Source organism: Cupressus sempervirens, chromosome 3 (genome assembly GCF_028749045.1).
Source record: "Cupressus sempervirens isolate cs-2001-9-10 chromosome 3, ASM2874904v1, whole genome shotgun sequence".
NCBI classification, from domain to species: domain Eukaryota; kingdom Viridiplantae; phylum Streptophyta; class Pinopsida; order Cupressales; family Cupressaceae; genus Cupressus; species Cupressus sempervirens.
The window spans coordinates 193,161,761-193,182,133 of NC_143120.1; the positions used below are offsets into that span (position 1 = coordinate 193,161,761).

General features: G+C 38.8%; 1 protein-coding gene across 2 annotated transcripts in view; it reads left to right on the top strand.

Moving 5' to 3' along the window:
• LOC149565469 (zinc finger FYVE domain protein) overlaps window positions 1–20,373 on the top strand; it is a 190,501-nt gene that overhangs the window by 103,273 nt on the left and 66,855 nt on the right. For both annotated transcript variants that reach the window (XM_089819008.1, XM_089819006.1), the window contains exons 15-27: window positions 2,294–2,763; window positions 2,888–3,238; window positions 3,357–3,584; window positions 3,837–3,927; window positions 4,192–4,269; window positions 4,478–4,768; window positions 4,889–5,086; window positions 5,252–5,737; window positions 5,898–6,059; window positions 6,160–6,489; window positions 6,595–6,677; window positions 6,828–6,932; window positions 7,014–7,251. In XM_089819008.1, the coding sequence (XP_089675134.1) occupies window positions 2,294–2,763; window positions 2,888–3,238; window positions 3,357–3,584; window positions 3,837–3,927; window positions 4,192–4,269; window positions 4,478–4,768; window positions 4,889–5,086; window positions 5,252–5,737; window positions 5,898–6,059; window positions 6,160–6,489; window positions 6,595–6,677; window positions 6,828–6,932; window positions 7,014–7,251 (3,111 nt within the window). The remainder of the gene's footprint in view (window positions 1–2,293; window positions 2,764–2,887; window positions 3,239–3,356; window positions 3,585–3,836; window positions 3,928–4,191; window positions 4,270–4,477; window positions 4,769–4,888; window positions 5,087–5,251; window positions 5,738–5,897; window positions 6,060–6,159; window positions 6,490–6,594; window positions 6,678–6,827; window positions 6,933–7,013; window positions 7,252–20,373) is intronic.

The following is a 20,373-nucleotide window of genomic DNA, read 5'->3' on the forward strand; positions in this document are numbered from 1 at the left end:
ATGGTGGCAGGCGCTTTCTCTCTTCTATTGTATTTTTTGCTGCAAGGAGACTTTTAGTGGTATGATGGAGATTCCATACGCGCCAATCAAACACCAAAGGCTCTTTGACTGTATAGCTAAACTAGAGGTAGAAAATCTGAGTCTGTCGGATACTGTGCACTCCTTGTCTACGACTTTGACAGAGCTGAAACAACATGCAAACTCCAACACACAATGGTTACTGGATTGCAGTGCTCTTGAACAAAGTAGTTTGCCTTGATTTTCATCACACTTGCATTTCTTATAATACTTTAAGGTGCAGAGGCCATTCCTGTCCATGTTTAAGCATGTTCAGATCTGGTTTGTTAAAGGATAGTACACATCCCTTAACAAACAGGAAACTTATGTCCAAAGATCTTTTAAGCTAACAGACACACCATAAATCAAAGCATGTCAGATTGTTGAGTAACTATTAAACAGTAGACAAAGTGGAATACATAGGGATGAAGTAATATTAATTAGGAATTTTTGGGAGAGAGTTAGCTTCATGTACTTTTATATGATTATGCTGGAATGAGACACATTTGGGTAAAACTCAATCTGTAGGTTGGCCCTTATTACTATACATATTTATGTGGGATATTTTCAGCGAGTTTTCGATAATGTAAAGCCTCTTCCGAGGGACCATATTGGTTTCATGTCTCTCATGTGAGTTGTGTGTGCATGGTTCTCATATGGGTGATTTGTAGTGTAATGTAAGTTTGATTTTTCAAACTCAATATGCTATGAATTGCAAACATTAGTGATCCATGTATATGCTAATGGGATGTTTGATTAGTTGCTTTGGAGCTGCCACATTTGTAAAGATCTGTATTTTATGTTTATCATGCCATTGATTCTGCTAGCTTGGTGTATATGTTTATTAGGGTGCTCATCTCTGCTGACTTTTCTAACTTGGAACTTAACTTTGCAGTTGTTGACTCGATTGGTGTTTGAGAGGGGAAGTTCTAAAAGTCAGATATTATGGGTTTTAAAATGGTAAAGTAGCAGATATTATGGGTTTTAAAATGAAGATCTCGTCACAAGTTTTCCAACGGCATTCGTTTCATCAAAAACGGACTTCATATGTGAAAGTTATGCTTGTTTGAAGATGGAGGCAAATTTTTTAAAATGGTGACATCATCATGACGTCATCATTTGACATGTGGCATTTACACAAGCGGATTGAAGACTTGGACTGGTGAGGGTCGAATCCCCAACCACCCTTTTGCCAAAATAAGGCATGGCCGTTGAGTCACATGTAGTGTTTATGATGTAGTTGTCAAATATTCTATTTAAACTATTAATGCCGCCAAAGCCGTTTGAAAAGATGCATAGGTGGGAGTTGAACCCTCGACCTGGCCGTCCCTAAAATAGCTACGTGCCAATACACCACTTATGTGGCTTGTTAAATGCATGGCAGATGTGTTATTTAACCTGTATCAAACAGCAGAGCCCCCTTAAAATAGATTTATTTGTTATTTTTAACAACATTAATCCCTAAAATTATATAAATGCCAAAATGTAAAAATGGCAAAGGGGGTTATTCGAAGGGGATGTTTTGTTTTATACCCTTAATTGGTTTTGAGCCAATTTAGGCAAATTATTTTGTATAAAAAGGGGGGTAGGATGTCATTTGGAAAAGAGGGAAATTAAGAGAGACTTGGAGAGAAATTGCTCTTGGTGAAGTATTGAAGGATTAGGGAGATTTTTCAAGGAGTTTTTTTTTGGAGCCATTTTCGTACTTCGGAGTATTGTTATGTTATCGAATTGCTAGAAGAAATGGTCTTCTTGGTGCATAATTGTAATTGATTTCTGGAGATTAATCGGATCGGTCGTACTCTATTGGAGTCGACCCGGAGACGTAGTCATGTTTGTGGCGAACTCCGAAATCAAACTTTGTTTGCACTTTCTATCTTCTTCTCTCTCTCAATTCTGTTTATTTCACCTAAAGTCTTTGATGCTTAATTTCATGTATGTATAAATGTATTAAGGCTTCCGCTGAGTTGTGTTTTTAATTAAGCATTTAATACTTTCAAGGTGATTTGTAGTGTAATGTAAGTTTGATTTTTCAAACTCAATATGCTATGACTTGCAAACATTAGTGATCCATGTATATGCTAATGGGATGTTTGATTAGTTGCTTTGGAGCTGCCACATTTGTAAAGATCTGTATTTTATGTTTATCATGCCATTGATTCTGCTAGCTTGGTGTATATGTTTATTAGGGTGCTCATCTCTGCTGACTTTTCTAACTTGGAACTTAACTTTGCAGTTGTTGACTCGATTGGTGTTTGAGAGGGGAAGTGCTGATGCAGCTGGTAAAGTAGCAGATATTATGGGGGCAGATCTGGTTCATGAGGTGATTTCAGCTTGTGTGCCTCCTGTCTTCCCTCCACGATCTAAAAATGGTTGGGCATGCATTCCTCGTGCTGCCTATTCCCAACAAAATGTGGAAAATGGATTTCATGGCAATCCTTCTGCTTCAATGCATTCCAGATCTCATGCCTCTTTGTATGGAAAATCAAAAGATGTTAAAGCTCAATTTTATCCTCTTCGATTGAATGTAGTCAAGCACCTATCTACAATTTCCCCTGTTAGAGCTGTATTGGCATGTGTTTTTGGGAGTAGTATTTTTTCAGCTGGATACGAGTACTCCGAGTCAGTTGGCTTGAAAAAATCTTCAGCAGACTCATCAGATGCAGACAGAATATTTTATGAGTTTTCGCTTGACCAATCATATCGGTATTAGCTACCTTGAATTCAGCTGTTCACAATGATTCTTGTATTTATTCTTGTATTCATCTGATATGTTATCTGGTTTCTTTTTCTAAATTTTCTAGTTTTATTTGGTGAAATTTCAAAATAGGTTTCCAACTCTCAACCGTTGGATACAAATGCAAGCAAATTTGCATCGCTTGTCTGATTCACCTATCACATCAAGGCGTGTGACTGAAACCAATCTGCAAAGCAAGGAAGATAAACAAATTACAGTAAAGCGTCTCCGTGACTCTGAAGGCAATGAGTCAGAAGAAGATGATGACGTTATCCTTGGAATGCCATCTACAAAATCTGTTTTTGACATTGAATCTAAGGATGATCCGACCTCTTCAGCTTTTCCACAGGAGGTTATGAATTCAAGGAATCTAAAACCAGACAGTATAAACTCATTATTGTTTGATTGGGACAACGAGGTGCCTTATGAAGAGGCTGTAGAGAGGTTCATCTCAGTCTTTTGCTTTTCTTTACTCTTAGTCTTTAGAGTGTTCATGTTTTGTTTAAGTCTATTTTTGTCCCATTATATATTTCTTTAATTGAATTCGTTCTATTTCTTACAGTCTTATAGAGGAAGGGAAATTGCTTGATGCTCTAGCTCTTTCAGATCGCTGTTTGCGGGAGGGAGCCTCAGATCGTTTGTTAAAGTTGCTTATTGAGCGAGGAGAAGAGGGCCATTTACAGTCTGGACAGCTATATGGATATGGAACTCATCAAAACTTTTGGAGTAGTAGCTGGCAATACTGCATTCGGCTTCGCGACAAAAGGCTTGCTGCGAATCTGGCTCTCAAGTATTCTTTAGATTCCTATAAATATAATTTCTTTGGTTTTTCTCTTTCTTTTATTAATAATGAAATGCTTTCATGTGTTAAACCTTTTTTATATTTATTAGTACAGTGCTCATCTGAAAGCATTAGAGGCCGAAACATTTTTTTGCATCCGCATTTCACAATGCGACATTTCTTTAAAGAACACGTATTGACTTTTTTCATGATGTGAGATTTATATAATTTTGCGATCATCTTGTACATTGCTGCCTTTAGATATTTGCACCGTTGGGAATTAGATAAGGCTATGGATGTTCTTACAATGTGTAGCTGCCACTTAGACGAGAAAGATACTTTGCGACGTGAGGTATATGCATTTTTTACTATCTCACGTGGTTTTGTTATATGGTATAGTGACTAGTTGGATGTTATGTAATTTAATGAATTTAGGGAAATGCTTTGGGGACGAAGTTTCTTACCTTTCAATGTTAGCTTGATTATTACTTTGATGAAGTCAAAATATAATTTAATGCAGTTTGATAAACTTCTGTAAAGTAATGCATTCTTTCCATGTAGCAATTGTATTGATGCATGGAGGAAATAAGTCACAGTGAATCATTCTTTCTTCCAGGTGGTACACAGGAAGCAAGCACTGCAGAGATGTAACCACATTCTGTGTGTGGATGGACGGTTTGGCAGTTGGCAAGAGGTTCATAGTTTTGGCTTTATGAAAAATATAATGAAAGTTTTGTTCTCCTTGTGATGTTATTTGTAAATAATCTTTTCTTGATGATGAATTGTATTTATTAGTAGGATTGTATCATTATTGAAATGTATATTTATAATCTTTTGCATACCTGAATTTGTTCCACAAGTAAACACTGTTTATTCACTTCGTTATTCATATAATATGACAGGTTGAAGATGAGTGCAAAGTAGATCCAGAAGGGCTGGCACTTCGTTTGGCTGGCAAGGGAGCAGTTTCAGCAGCATTGGAAGTAGCTGAAAGTGCTGGTTTATCAATTGAACTACGCCGTGAGTTGCAGGGGCGACAGCTTGTCAAGCTTTTGACAGCTGATCCCATAGGTGGTGGAGGCCCTGCAGAAGCATCCAGATTTCTTTGTTCATTGCATGAACCAGATGATGCTTTGCCCGTTGCAATGGGTGCCATGCAACAACTACCAAACCTGCAATCCAAACAACTTTTGGTATGACTGAACTTTTAAGCACCCAGTTTGCATTAGAGTAGGGCCTTTTATCTTCTACCTATCAAGCGAAAATAGTGGATGGAAGTGTCCATGAAAACACCATGATGGTGGTTTGTGTAGGTCCATTTTTTTCTGAAGAGGGGAATGGGAACACTATCAGATTCAGAAGCTGCCAGACTGAACAGGTGGGCTTTGGGTCTTCGGGTGCTTGGGGCTTTGCCTTTGCCATGGCAGCAACGGTGTTCAGCATTGCATGAGCATCCACATCTTATACTGGAGACTCTCTTGATGTGGAAACAGTTGCAGTCTGCTAAACAGGTTCCCTATTTTCTGCTATTTGGCATAATGTGTACATGCCCTCATTTTAAAATTTAATCTATATATGGGTTGTAACTTACAAGGAAATTGGAATAATTTTTGTCTAGTTTTTATTCTTTGAAATGAACAGTACTGTTATGTCATTTAATTTGATCTTGTTTGCAGCTGCTTAACGAGTTTCCTTCCTTGAGAGATGAACATTTGATTCTTACATATGCTGCTAAGGCAATTGCTGTTAGTACTTATCCTTCTAGTGAACGACGCTCATCAATGGCAAATGTATCAAGCAAACCAAGCCCTCGCACAAGTGCATCAACCAGATCAAATTTTAGCAACAGTTTAAGCAATCTGCAAAAAGAGGCTCGTCGAGCTTTTTCATGGACTTCCCGTGATAGTGGAAATAAAATTGCTCCAAAAGAAATGAACAGGAAAAGAAAAAGCTCAGGATTGCCTCCATCACAAAGAGTTGCATGGGAAGCAATGGCAGGTATCCAGGAGGATCGAACACCTGTGTTCTCTGTGGATGGGCAAGAACGTCTTGCATCAGTAGCAATGGCCGAAGGGTGGGTATTGACTGGAGATCCAGTTAAAGATGAGGGTGTTCGTCTTTCTCACCGATATGAGAGTGCACCTGACATCATTCTGTTGAAGGTACATATCATCAATTTTGCTATGTGCTAGAGTTGTGATTATTTATATCAGAATAAATGTTATCTAGTGATGTTTTACATGTTGAATTGTTTGAAGATTATAATTTCTTACAAGTACATATACTGGAATTGGTGAGTCCAAGCATTCTTTCTACTGTTAGGCCCTCCTTTCTCTGTGCTCGGATCAGTCAGTAGCTGCAAAAGGAGCTCTGGAATTGTGCATTACACAAATGAAGCACGTACTTAGTGCACAGCAGATACCGTTGAATGCTTCAACTGAAATTGTGGGTCGAGCATATCATGCTACAGAGACTTTTGTACAGGTGTTAACTATTTTATAGCATGTAATTCTGAGTATAAAATGGCTATTTACTTATTTTCCATAAAAGAGCAATTCTAATGATTAGTGCTTTTTACTTGCAGGTTCTAGCCCATGCCAAAACAGAATTGAGGAAATTTTCTGGAAAAGCAGAGTTATCAACTAGCATGAATAAAAGCCGTGAGACTGATGATGGATCATCTGACACTGGTAGTTCTAGCACTGGAAATCAGCTTACAGACGAATTGTCTGAACTTTTAGCACAAGCAGATTTGTGGTTAAGTCATGCTGAGTTGCTACAAAGTTTGCTAGGATCAGGTGTAGTTGCATCATTGGGTGATGTTGCAGATAAGGAATCAGCTGCTCAGCTTCGTGACAGATTGATTGAAGATGAACGGTATAGCATGGCTGTGTATACATGCAAGAAGTGTAAGGTATTTTTGAGAATCTAATCTTTAGGCGGGTAATATACTACAGTAGCTAAAATGCTTGTATGGAGCTTCTGGCATGATGGCTTGTGTGTTCTTTTTGTTTGTCAGATTGATGCTTTTCCTGTCTGGAATGCATGGGGTCACGCTTTGCTTCGCATGGAACACTATACCCAGGCTCGTGTGAAGTTTAAGTATGTTTCTTATGCGACACTTGCATTTATATGTGAAGCTTTATAAACAAATATGAATAATTTACAAAATTTATATGTAGAATCAGAAGCTCTTTGGTCAATTAAAACTTTAACTAGCTTCTCACTTATTTTATTATTAATGAATTATAGGCAGGCTCTTCAGTTGCACAAAGGTGATCCTGTACCTGTTATTCGTGAGATCATAAATACAATTGAAGCAGGTCCACCTGTAGATAACGCTGGTGTGCATTCACTGTAAGTAATTTTTATCATGCATTTTAAATGCTTCCAGAAGAACCAGAAAGAACATGTTTTCATCTGTTCTGCTCATTGCAGGTATGATCACCTAGCAAAAAGTGCACCAACCATTTTGGACGATTCTCTGTCTGCAGATGCATATTTGAATGTGCTGTACATGCCTTCATCATTCCCCAGGTCTGAGAGACTAAGAAGGCCATCTGAAGATTCTACTGATCCCTACAAACCATTTTCTACCCAAGAAATGGCAGAAGATGGCCCTCGGAGTAACTTGGACAATGCTCGTTATATGGAATGTGTTAGTTATTTACAAGAGGTAAGCTATAATAAATTTAGGTGTGTAATTGCGGTTAGTTTGAACTTTGAATGCCATGCCTTATATGGTATCAGAATAATAGGCAATTATGTTTGGCCATAATTTTTCACTCTATTTGAGATAATATATCCAATATGGTCTGGTGTTACCTATAATCCATTGGATTATATAATACACTTTTGGTTACTAGTGATTTTGATTTATATCCTGGTCAGGAAAGATGACAGTACTTTGGCCAATCATTGAATTAAGTTAGACAGGAGTTGATAATTATAACAAAAATTAAGTGTTGTGTTAATAAGGGTAGAAGAGTACAAGCTCATACTCTGAAGAGTTTTTGGATTTGACATTGGTACATCTAATAGAACATTGGGTGCAACTAAATATGGGTAAAGGCTCAAACTACAATGGACATGTTTCCATTTAAGCAAGAAATCAAACGTCGCTATTGGATTTAATATGGCAACCCAAGCATTTATTGCAGTGAGTTTCTAAATGTCTGTTGCATGGAAAAATAATAGTTTGATGTCCATAAATGACCTTAATAGGTGAATGGGACTCCACAGTGCAGCTTCAATTATAGTGTAAAAGGAATTCTGAGAGAGTCTCATACATTTAAAGGAGGAAAAATAAATTCCTAAATTACAAGGTTGTATACCAAGACAAATTAATGCAACAGTTGGTAGATAAAAGGCTGTTAGTTGTAATAGGTCAGTCTCTTAAACTTCAATAAAATAATTGAAATGAAATTTCTATAATTTCCAAAGTATATCATTGTGACTCTCAAGTAAATATAGTTACAGTAGAAAAATAGAGAGCAGAAAGAACCCAAACTTTTAGAAATCAGCTGACACTAAAACAATTAAGATGCAAAACCTGAACATGATTAAAAGGGAGAAAAATGAACCTGTTAAAGACTTTTAATGGAAAGGAACTGAGAACAGTTTTAAGTAGTGTTTGCTATAAAATTGGCTTGGAGATTACAAACCTTTCAACAACTCACTTGGGTCCAGATTATACTATTTTCAATATCATACCCAATGGCTCTCCAATATTTTGTGTCTTTAAAGTTTTAGACACATTGACATAGGCACCAAAATACTTCATCATTATCTAATTTGACAACTAGAAAATGGAATTAAATTCTTTTGGCCTGGCTGGTGGAATGCTTACAAGAGCTCAATCTAATTCTTTCCTAGACTTTCACAACTCTGAGGAACAAAATATTACAACTGGTTGATTTCTGCATTTCTAATCAGTAAGGGTTTGTAGAGTGGAGATTCAACCACCTTGGGGTTCTTAATGCTGCATTATAAACAGAATGCCATATGTTTAAACAAGAAGTATGAAGTAGAAGCGTGTCCAATCTTCCAGGAGGAACTAAAAATTATGGCGAGACAAACGATCCGCTCAGCATGCTAGCACATTGACAATCATTTGAGCAGACCTAGAAAGTGGAATTACATTTGGCAGTTCGATAATTGGGCTAAACTAAAAGCTTTTTTATGGTACTGTTGTCACAAAAGTTTGCACCCTTGCCTAAAGTTTTTTACTTAAAGGCAACCTTGTGAAACATGGAATCTCTAAGTTGTGGGACTTGAACAATGAGATTGAGTCTCCGGAGAAGGCTGGATTCCTTACTATTAGGGTGCACCTAACTACTCTTGAGAGGAAAAGGGAGAAGGAGATGCATGAAAATCAAACTACCTAATCTAATTTGAAGGGGTGATACACCAAAATTGTCTGTTCAGTCTTATCTCTGCTTAACAATGCACTATTCACCAATTTAATCTCAAAATACATTGATTCAACCTTTGCCTTAATTCAACAACCACATGCAGATCATGAATCAAATGAGATGTTGTAAGGAAGGAACTTCACTCTATATCATTCAAGGCCAAATAGATACAGTCATACAAATTGAAGAAAGGAAGCAATACACTAACAAGGCAAGAAGGTTTTGCACTTATGTTAATTGGAGAATGAGGTACAACAGAGAAATATATTCATTCATAGGCAAAAGGAAATTACAGTAGCAGAGCATATGATACAACTACTATAGAATTAGAGAAAAAAGACCGACACTTGGAAGGGTTACAAAACTTCCCTTTATAGTTCAAGCATAATTGAGAAACTTTTGCCTTAAGCCAAAGTTCAACTACTGTCATTAAAAATCGCAGAGAACAATCAATGCAAATTTGGGGAAGATTCGATCAGGGTACACATCTATATGCAAGAAATTTGAGCTTACGTGCAAAGTTGAGCCTTGAAAAGACAGAAATGACAGCCATAACCAATCAGATTGGGTAGATGGATAACTAGAGTGACGGAGGAAAGAAACTGTTCACCATTAAAGAACTGCTTAATGCCATGTCTGCGACCATGCTAAGTAAGTTGTGTTAGCATTGGAATAATCAACCTTGCCACGTGGTCCAATAATCTTTTAGCATCTGCCACCTTGCCTATCATTCATCTTTAATTTGATCTGTGGACTTCCCAGTTTTTGTGGTTTAGCAACTAATATTTCCTTTTAACTGTTTAACCATGCGAAACTGCGATGTCTTTATCTTTGCCTTATTGCTGCTTCGCAACTTGTTATCATTTTGGTCCTCTAACTGTTGCAACCTTGCGCTTAACTTGAAAATGACCCTTCGCAACATCGTCGTGGTTAGGGGTCTAACACTTCTTATCCTTGCAAAACTGCGAAGCCATTCAGGCTAAACACCATGGCGCCATTACAACTTAAAATCCTTAACTCAGCCATTGACCATGTGATGGTGCGCTCAAAGTGTTTCTCTGCTTGGCAGCCATGACCACAGCTTAGTAATTTAACCTTGCGACGAATTGAATGAAGGCTTTCGCCTTCTCGCAGCCTTAACCCTGACAATGATGCGAAATTATTGAAAATGACTGCAACATGTTTGACTTTCGCAACATCGCAACTTGGAAAATGAAGCCATCTTGATGGAAGGAAATCAATTGAAATGGTCAGCCCTCATTTGATGAATTCCCTTTTGAAAATGACCCTTGTAATGCTGCGACTGAAGGATTTCAAATGCACCTGGCCACCATGACATGCCTTGCACGCTCGTTTTCCCACAATGGCTAAAGCTCGATTACCTTCAAAATCTGGGAAAGCGATGATTGTTGATTCTCTGAGATCTGACGGTCGCTGCAAAATTGGCATAATCAGCACTTTCAACCAATTAGACATTGCCTTTTTGTCATGTTCTTCATTCTGTGGCCCACATACCGAATGTGGTCTCACTTGTCCACATGGCAGCTTGTCGCTTCCCCGCTTTGACTAAATATCACGCATTTTCAGAAAGTGGGGAAACGCCAAGCGTCGATCTTCTTTCATCTAATGGTTGGGAAGATAATTGCAGATGCCCTTCGTCCTTCACAATCGCGCAACCCGAAAACTGGATGCTAGCACTAATTGTTGCAAAGCTGCAGTGATGGTTGAGAAGACCGTATCACACATTTGCAGCCTCCCTGATGGTTAAGTGCTAACTGACTACAATCGAGAAAAAAGGGATAATTGCATCGTCGCAACTTGAAAAGCCTCCTTCGATATGAAAGTTATAAGGCTTAGGGATACAAAAGAAAAGTCAAAGATTTTTGCTGTATCCCTATTGGCTTGCATGACAATATAATAATCCAGAGGATGTGGACATGGCAACCACCCTGGTTTTTCAAAGAATTAGGAAGGGGGGTAAAATGGTTAACATTTTTGGCAACTCCAAGGGGATGCTTGCTTGCTAAGCATAGACCAGTGGCCTTGAGCAATCTGTTGGGCTGGAGTCACAAAAATGAACCTTGCATTCGGTCACAACTTTGCATCACTGCATTTGCAAAGCTTCAAAACTTGCTATCTCACAGAGAAACAACCTATGCTCGTGCACTTATTGAAAACATGAAAACGATTCTGCTATGTACAAAAAACCTTCACCCTTCTCTAGAAGAAAGGTTTAAGATGAATTCTATTGATTGGAATTATCAAAGTATCACCATCAAGCTTGGATAACTGGAAAGCATTGACCTCCTTATAGGTGGTGATAACATATGGGCCACTCCACATAGTATCAAACTTGGAGTGCCTACCTGGTTTAGCTCTGTCCTACTTGAGAACAAGATCTCCCTCTATGAAAACCTTGGCTTTAGGTTTCTTGTCAAAACTCCTCTTGACCAGCTGTTGGTGTGTCTCAAGTGTCTGCATAGCCTATTGCCTTTCCTCTTCTAATTCCATTAATTCTGCCATCCTTACTGTCATGGCATTATCTTCAATTAGCTCCAATTGATGAGCCAATTTGAGAGAGGGGAACTCTTATGAAATAGGGAGCCTTGCTTCCCTTCCATATACCAACATACAAAGGCGAGCTCCCAATCGCTCTCTTGGGTGTAATTTTGTCAACCCAAAGAGTCGTTCTCAACTTTGAAAGCTAGGACCTCTGATTGTCCTCAATTGTCCTTTCAATAATCCTAATTAGGTTCTTATCGGAGGACTCAGCCAAGCCATTGCCATGGTCAATTGGCTAAGATAAAATGTGACTCCCAACAAGGACTTGGCATTATCTGATATTATAGTTGAAGGGACACCAAACTTGGTAACAATTCCATCAAGGAATTCCACTATTGAAGTTTCTGTGGCATCCTTCAAAGCTACTGCTTTTGTCTACCTTGTGAAATAGTCCATTGTAGCTAAGATCCACTTGTGACAAAGCTGGATGGTGGATTGATTGGACCGATAAAGTCCAACCCCCATTGGACAAATGGTTGATCAACTTAAATACAATGAAGAGGAAGAGCTGCTAATCTTTGTTTTCCTGAAAAGAAGGTACACTTCTCACATTTCCTTACATGCTTATGACAGTCATGGAACAAAGTTGGCCAATAATAACCAGCTCTCATTATCTTCACGGCTGTTGTTTTGGTTGAGGAGTGACCACCATCAGGACCATCATGAAACTCTCTGATCATTCTATCAGTTTGATCAGGATTAATGCAGCTTAACAGGGCTCCATTGAGGTCTCTTTTGAAAAGAAACCCATCCACAAGGACAAAAGGAATAGACTGTAATCTGAACTGTCTTCTTTTAGCTCTATCTAATCCTTGTGGATATTCTCTTCCCAACAAGAAGGTAGTCATGTCATGTATCCAACTATTCAGATTTCCATCCCCTACTGGTTCTACATCCTCTAAAACTAGAGCAACCTCCTCAGTTATCTCTTGGGATGAAATCATTTGCTCACACAATCCTTTACCTCTTTCAAGCTTGGTGATCTTGATATTCCATGACGTTGGTGATTCATCTAGCTCTTTTCTCATTGGTATCTTTATTCAAGAGGAAATCCTTCACACTTGCATGTGGAACCAAGAGTTGGACATAGTTATGAGACAGAAGGTGTTTGAACTTTTTGAGAGCCCTTACAACAATAAGGACTTGTTTCTCTACATAGCTATATTTGTTCTTATAATCCCTAAGCCCTTCACTAAAGAAAGCAATGGGCTGCTCCAAATACTCATCATTCAATTGCATTAGAACAATTGATATACTTGACTCCCCTCCAAGAGAGTAGAGGATGAAATCTCTATCAAACCTAGAATTGACAAGAGTAGGAGCTGATGCAATTGATTATTGATCTCTTCAAAGTTGGCCTTCCCTTCCTTGGTCCAAGTGAACATTATATTCTTCTTCAACACGACCGTGAGAGGTCTTACCATGGAAGCAAGATCAGGGATGAACCTTCTTACGAAGAAAGCTTTGCAATCCTTTCTAATGGCTAGGAAGTGGGAGAGAGAGAATTGCTTCCACCCTCTTTGGATCTATGGCTAGCCATCTCTTGATACAATGTACCCTAAGAGCTTTCCTTGATTAGTGGGAAACACACTTCTTTGGGTTTAGGGACACACTATACTCTTTGCATCTAATGAATACATGTCTCAAATGATCAAAGTGATCTGCTGCATGCTTTGAAAAGACAGTTATATCATCGAGATATACCAGCACAAAATTCTCTAGCACACCCTTGAAGGCCATCTCCATTGCCTTTTGAAATGTAGCACCTGCATTAGTTAGTCCAAATGGCATTTTATAATAGGCATAAGTACCCCATTTGGTAGTGAAGGCTGTCTTGTATCGGTTTGACTCGTGGACTAACACCTGGTTATAGCCTGGAAAACCATATAAGAAAGAAAACCTTTTTGAGCCACTAACCTTGGATAGAATCTATTCCATAGAGGGAAGGGGATGGTGATCCTTAAGAGAAGCCTTATTAAGGTCCCTAAAATCTACACATAGCCTAATTTCTTCACTTTTCTTCCTAATAGGGACAAGGTTAGCTACCCATGAGGAGTGCTTAATAGGGAAAATGATATTGGTCTCTATGAGCTTAAATAGTTCTTTTCTTATTAATGGTTCAATCTTAGGGTTGATTGGCCTTTGCTTTTGTCTAGCAGGCTTTGCATCATGATTTAAATCTATAGTATGCTGGAATAAACTTGGGTCAAAACCCTTTAAGTCTTCATATGTCCAAGCAATAACATCATTGAATTCTTGACATAGATTAACAAAAACTTCTTGTTCAGTCTTAGTGCATAGCTTTCCCAAGTTGAGAGTCTTTCCATCAACAATGGTGACAGGTGTGTAGTCATCCTTCTTTACAGTCAAGTTTTAACCTTTGCCTCTCGGTTGATCATCAAAGTTGAATATGCCCTCCAAAGTGACTAGACCATTAGGCAATTTGTTGGAGTTGAGATTCACAATCTGATCTCCATACTGACTTTGCAGCCTAGACTGATTTTCAGCAAAGAATTCTGCCTCATTTTGCAAAATATTAACAATTTGCAAGTTAGAGTCAAATACTTGCCAATTAGTGCAGTTGTCTGGGACAACAGGCCTTACAACAATACTGATTTGTTGCTCCTTTTCATCAGCAACATGCTCTGGTATATTATGATGAGCACCAATTGTTGCAAGCCTATCAACATATTTGTTTTTATTTCTAGGGATGCTCTGAATGTTGAATGCTTGAAAGTCTTCAAGTAGGTCCCAAACTCTATGCTTGTATGACTTTAGAAGGTTGTTCTTTGTGACATTCTAATTCCTGATTTGATTTACAACCAACTCACTGTCTCTAAATACCTTCAAGAGTTTGATGCCTCTCCTTTGTACAAGTTGGAGACCTTGGATCAGGGCTTCATATTCTGCCACATTATTAGTGCAACTGAATTGGAGTCTATATGAAAAGTAGTATTTCTCCAAATTAGGGGAAACAAGCATTACACCAGCACCTGAACCATTTTTGTTCCTCCAGCCATCAAAGAACATATTCCACAATCCATTGGTATCTTCTTTAGTTTTTATGAGATTGGGAATAGGAGTATCCCTTTCCAATATACAATAAGTTCCAAGACCTGTCTCCTCAGCCTCTTGCATTGGATTAAATTGATAAGTAGCGGGCTACTCATCCAAAATATAATTAGGCACCTTTGGTAGAGAAGAGGCATGTTCATGAGTTATGCATTCCTCATCTTCTTCCCTAATTGTGCAATTCATGTTTATGGGGCTGGGAGTATAAGTTTCTATATGATTGAGGGCTAAAGGCTCTGCTCTTAGGGAGGTTTTTGTTCCATATCTTGTTCTAAAAAACATGGACCAGTCAGATGCAATGTAACCACCTATTTGTGCAGTGAAATCCCTAGAAAGGTAGATTGCAAAATGTGGCTTAGCCTCCGCTACTGATATGTCTTCAGTGACAGTACAGCCAGGGCATGCATGCAATGCCATTTCCACATGTTTTAAGATTCCTACTGTCTTGACAGAGCTACCATCTAACTGGAGTACATCCTTAACCATTGGCTCATATTTAATACCAAGGAGGTCAGCTATAGACCTAGGCATTACAGAACTACTAGCTCCAAAATCTATCATGCAGTTATGAACTAGCTTGCCCCCTATAATCAAAGTGAGATAAAAGGGAGGAGGTCTGTTTGTTTTACTTGTTTCTCCTTCCTTTTTTGGCTTCACTAGGCTTGTTGCACCATCCTCTTGAACTGAGTGATTTATAACGTTTATGTTCTTCAACTCCTGTTGTAGTAATTCCAATTGTGATGGCATAGTGGCAACAACATTCCACATAGGAATACTAACATTGGCCTTCTTCATTTGATCTACAATGTTGAGATGAGTGCCAACTGTCTTAACTGGAGCCTTGGGGGCTATAGGGACTGAAGACTGACATTGAGTAGTCTGAGATTCAGTAGGCCTCTTGCTGCTCATATCTTGCTTCTATTGGGGAGCAACATTTGGTTGTGCACTTGTGACTGGAACGTGAGGAGCAACGCTTGAAGTTGACGCTTGATTTGATGGAGGTGTAGCATCCTCAACAACTCTCCTTTTGCTTCTGATGTTATGGGAAATGGTGTGATAGCTATCATGATTAGCACGACAATGTTCTTCTGGCTGATGGTTCATGAAAGAACAATCACCCTGCTGTTGTAGATGAGAAACATCAATAGGTTGGCTGGCACTATATTGCTGTCCCGCTACTTGATCTTGTGTGGTTAGTGCTTGAGGTGATTCTGCCCTCTAGCACATACAATACCCATAGGAATAGTTGCAAGAAAGGCAAAAATCATTCTCATGAGCAAGGTTGTTTTGAGGAACTAACGCTTTTACTGGATTTGTGCTTGTATTTGCAGCAGGGGTATTAACCATAGGCCTATTTTGGTTGTATGGAACATAACCTTGACTTTGATTTGGTGGTTTAGTTGTGGGGTTTTGATAATGAGGCTGAAAAGGTCTGCTGTTTTGAGCTTGTTGCCTTTCCAAGGTCACCCATCTTGTTGCTCATTTTCTGCACCATTGAGAAATTATCCTCTAGCTTCTTTCCTTGATCTTGTCTATGTTTTGCTTAGAGCTTGCATCATGTCTTTCAACTCTCCTAACTCATTGGAAGATGTAGAGGCTATTGGGGTTATGGCAAGAGGTTGACTTGTGGGTGTGGTAGGGATAGGGGCTACCGTGGGCTGTTGAGTAGGCATATTTAGGAAGAAAGGCATTGGAGGCCTTGAAGCTAATTTCCCTCCTTGTATCAAGATGTTTTCTGCCCTTACAGCAATTTCATATGCGGCCGGAGAGGTGTCCCCTCCCATAGTTTGCACTTTGGTAGCGATATCACTTTTGAAAGCTCTAAGGTAGTGTAAGAAGGCATTACCAGGAGTAGGCTTCACTGTAGCAGGTATTCTATCCCATGTCTTTTGGAATCTATAATTAAAATCAGTCATATATTCATGGGGTGCCCTTTTAATGGTAGTTAACTGTTCTAAAAGTGATAGGTGATCACTTTTATCTTTGAAATGCTTGCAGAATCTTTCCCCTAACTCATCCCAGTTAGTGATAGAATTATTTGGTAATCCCCTATACCACTGTAAGGCTTTTCCTTTTAGAGATGAAGCTAACAATCTAACAACAATATCATCTTCTGTAATACCATGCATATTATAGATGTTTGAAATTTCTTGAATGTGCTCTATAGGAGAGATGGAAGTTTCACCAGTAAAATCAGGTAGGCTTTTGAGAGCAGATACTGGAATATTATGTCTCTAAACTAGAATGAGAGTGCTCCCACCATTAAAAGTGGCAAAGACCTGATTTCTGGGTTGGGCCATGTGGAATAATGGTCTATTCAAATGGAAAGATGGTACCCTAGGCTATGATCTATCAACAAGAGGAGTAGAAAGAGATCTTGTAGGTGTATGTGCTACTACCGAACTCCTAACTAGTGATAGAGAGAGTCTATTTCTTCTTCTAGGATTTGAAAATGAAAGTTTAGTATATTGAAAAGTACCTCTAGAAGATGCCCTTGTTTGAGCTTTGGGCATGAATCACAACAACTTTGGTCTGGAAACCAAGATGTGGAGATGAAGTCGCCATGCACTTGAATGTGAGCCTCCTGAAGGCTCAAAATACTAAGAATAACACTATCTTCTCAACATGAATTTGAAGTTCGTTTCTTGGACACTAGTGAACCAATAGACTTAAGAATGCTTCAATACCAGTCCCACTGGGTGTGCCAAAAAATGTTGTCACAAAAGTTTGCATCTTTCCTTGAATTTTTTTAGCTAAAGGCAACCTTGTGAAACATGAAAACAATCCCTAGTTGTGGGACTTGAACAATGAGATCGAGTCTTTGGAGAAGGCCGGCTTCCTTACTGTCAAGGTGCACCTAACTACTCTTGATAGGAAAAGGGAGAAGGAGATGCATGAAAATCAAACTACCTATTCTAATCTAAAGGGGTGATACACCAAAATAGTTTGTTCAGTCTTATCTCTGCCTAACAATGCACTATTCACCAATATAATCTCAAAATACACTAATTCAACCTTTGCCTTAATTCAACAATCACATGCAGATAAGGGACCAAATGAGATGCTATAAGGAAGGAACTTCACTCTATATCATTCAAGGCCAAATAGATATAGTCATACAAATTGATGAATGTAAGCAATACACTAACAAGGCAAGAAGGTTTTGCACTTATTTTATAGGGAGAATGAGGTACAACAGAGAAATATATTCATTCATAGGCAAAAGGAAATTACAGTAGCAGAGCATATGATAAAACTGCTATAGAATCAAAGAAAAAAGACCGACCCTTGGAAGGGTTACAAAACTTCCTTTTATAGTTCAAGCATAATTGAGAAACTTCTACCTTAAGCCAAAGTTCAACTACTGTCATTAAAAATCATAGAGAACAATCACTGCAAATTTGGAGAAGATTTGATCAGGGTAAACATCTAGATGCAAGAAATCTGATCTTACGTGCAAAGTTGAGCCTTGAGAAGATAGAAATGGCGGCCATAACCAATCAGATTGAGTAGATGGATAACCAGAGTGACGAAGGAAAGAAACTATTCACCATTGAAGAACTGCTTGATGTCGTGTTTGTAACCATGCCAAGTAAGTTGTGTCAGCATTGGAATAATCAACCTCGCGGCGTGGCCCAATGATCTTTTAGCATTCCGCCACCCTACCTATCATTCATCTTTATGTTGACCTATGGACTTCCTAGTGTTTGCGGCTTCGCAACTGATATTTCCTTTTAACTGTTTAACCATGCGAAACTGCAATGTCTTCATCTTTGCCTTATTGTTGCTTCAGAGCCTGTTATCATTTTGGTCCTCTTAACTATTGCAACCTTACGCTTAACTTGAAAATGACCCTTTGCAACATTGCCGCGTTTAGGGCTCTAACATTTCTTATCCTTGTGAAATTGCGAAGCCATTCAAGCTAACTGCCATCATGCCATTGCAACTTAAAACCTTAACTCAACCATTGACTCTGCGATGGTGCACTCAAAGTGTTTCACTACTTCACAACCATGACCACAGGTTAGTAATTTAACCTTGTGATAAATTGAGTGAAGGCTTTCACCTTCTACCAACCTTAACCTCGAATTAACATTTATCCCTGGTGATGATGTGAAAACGTTGAAATTGAATGCAGCATGTTTGACTTTTGCAACATCGCAACTTGGAAAATGAAGCCATCTCGATGGAAAGAAATCGATTGAAATGCTCAGCCCTTATTCAATGAATTCCCCTTCGAAATGACCCTTGTGACGCTGTGATTGAAGGATTTCAAATGCACCTGGCCCACCATGACACACGTCACACGCTCGTTTTCCCCCAATGGCTAAAGCTCGATCACCTTCAAAATCCGGGAAAGCAATGATCGTTGATCCGCCGAGATTTGATAATCGTTGCAAAAACTAGAAAACCTTTGGCATAATTATAACCTTTGACCAATCAGGCACTGTCACTCTGTCACCTTCTTCATTCTACGACCCACATACCGAATCTGGTCCTACTTGTCCACACGACAGCTTGTCGCTTCCCCACTTTGACTAAACATCATGCATCTTCAGAAAGCAAGGAAATGCCAAGCGTCGATCTCTCTCATTTGATGGCTAGGAAGAAAACTATAGATGCCCTTCGTCCTTCACAACCTTGCAACCCAAAAACTGGATGCTAGCACTAATTGCTAGGAAGCTGCATTGATGGTTAAGAAGACTGTATCGCACATTTGCAGCCTCCCTGACGGTTAAGTGCTAATTGCCTATGACCGAGTGAAAAGGGATAATCGCATCGTCGTAGCTTGAAAAGCCTCCTTCGATATGAAAGCTATAAGGCTTAGGGATACAAAAGAAAAGTCAAAGATTTTTGCCATATCCCTATTGGCTTGCATGGCAATATAATAATTCAAAGGACGTGGACATGGCAACCACCATAGTTTTTTAAGGAATTAGGAAAGGGGGCAAAATGGTTAACAAGTATGATAGCATTGTCTTGGACCTGGCAAGCCGTTTTCTACCTCAATTTTTTGGCACCAGCTGACTTGATAAAACTTCGGAATTAAAAAACTATGATACACGAGGAAAAATGTTTTGAATTTTTTTCTGTTTTTTTTTGTGAAAATTACTTGTTGATTTTCTAGATTTTCTACAAACTTTGTCAAGTCTGTGAGGCTAGGCCGTACACTTTCTGAGCCAGACTCAGACCCAGACACAAATCTTTAAGGGGACAGATTTATTCTCAACACTATATTGTGGTCTATTATAGGGGAATAAATATATCTGTAATATTTTAGCTAAGGGTGTTATTGATCCCCACGGTAGCCTAATCGCTAAGGAGATGCTGAAGCAATGCCTCTTTCTTCATTCAGTGCTCCCAAATTTTTTTATCTTCAGACCAATCTGGCCAAATGTTTAATTCCGAAGGTGTACAATTTCCATCTAAAAAAAATGCCTGTGGAAAAGCTCTGTGGAATGGAAGTTGAATTTACAAAGAGTTGCTCATCATATCCTTTGGCACATATGAGTAGAAAGGAACAATATTCTCTTTTTAATCATATAAACTCACCAACTCTACATCTTGAATTGATTCCAACAATTATTGGTATAACGATCTTGACTGACTTCTGATCAACATGGAACTTATGCTAAAAAGCAATGTTTGACCACCATTTTATGAGTAAATGTAACCCACATGTCACTAAATATCAAATTCTGAGTTCGATGAAGGGCCTCAACAATACCCACCTCGAAATGTTCGGATCA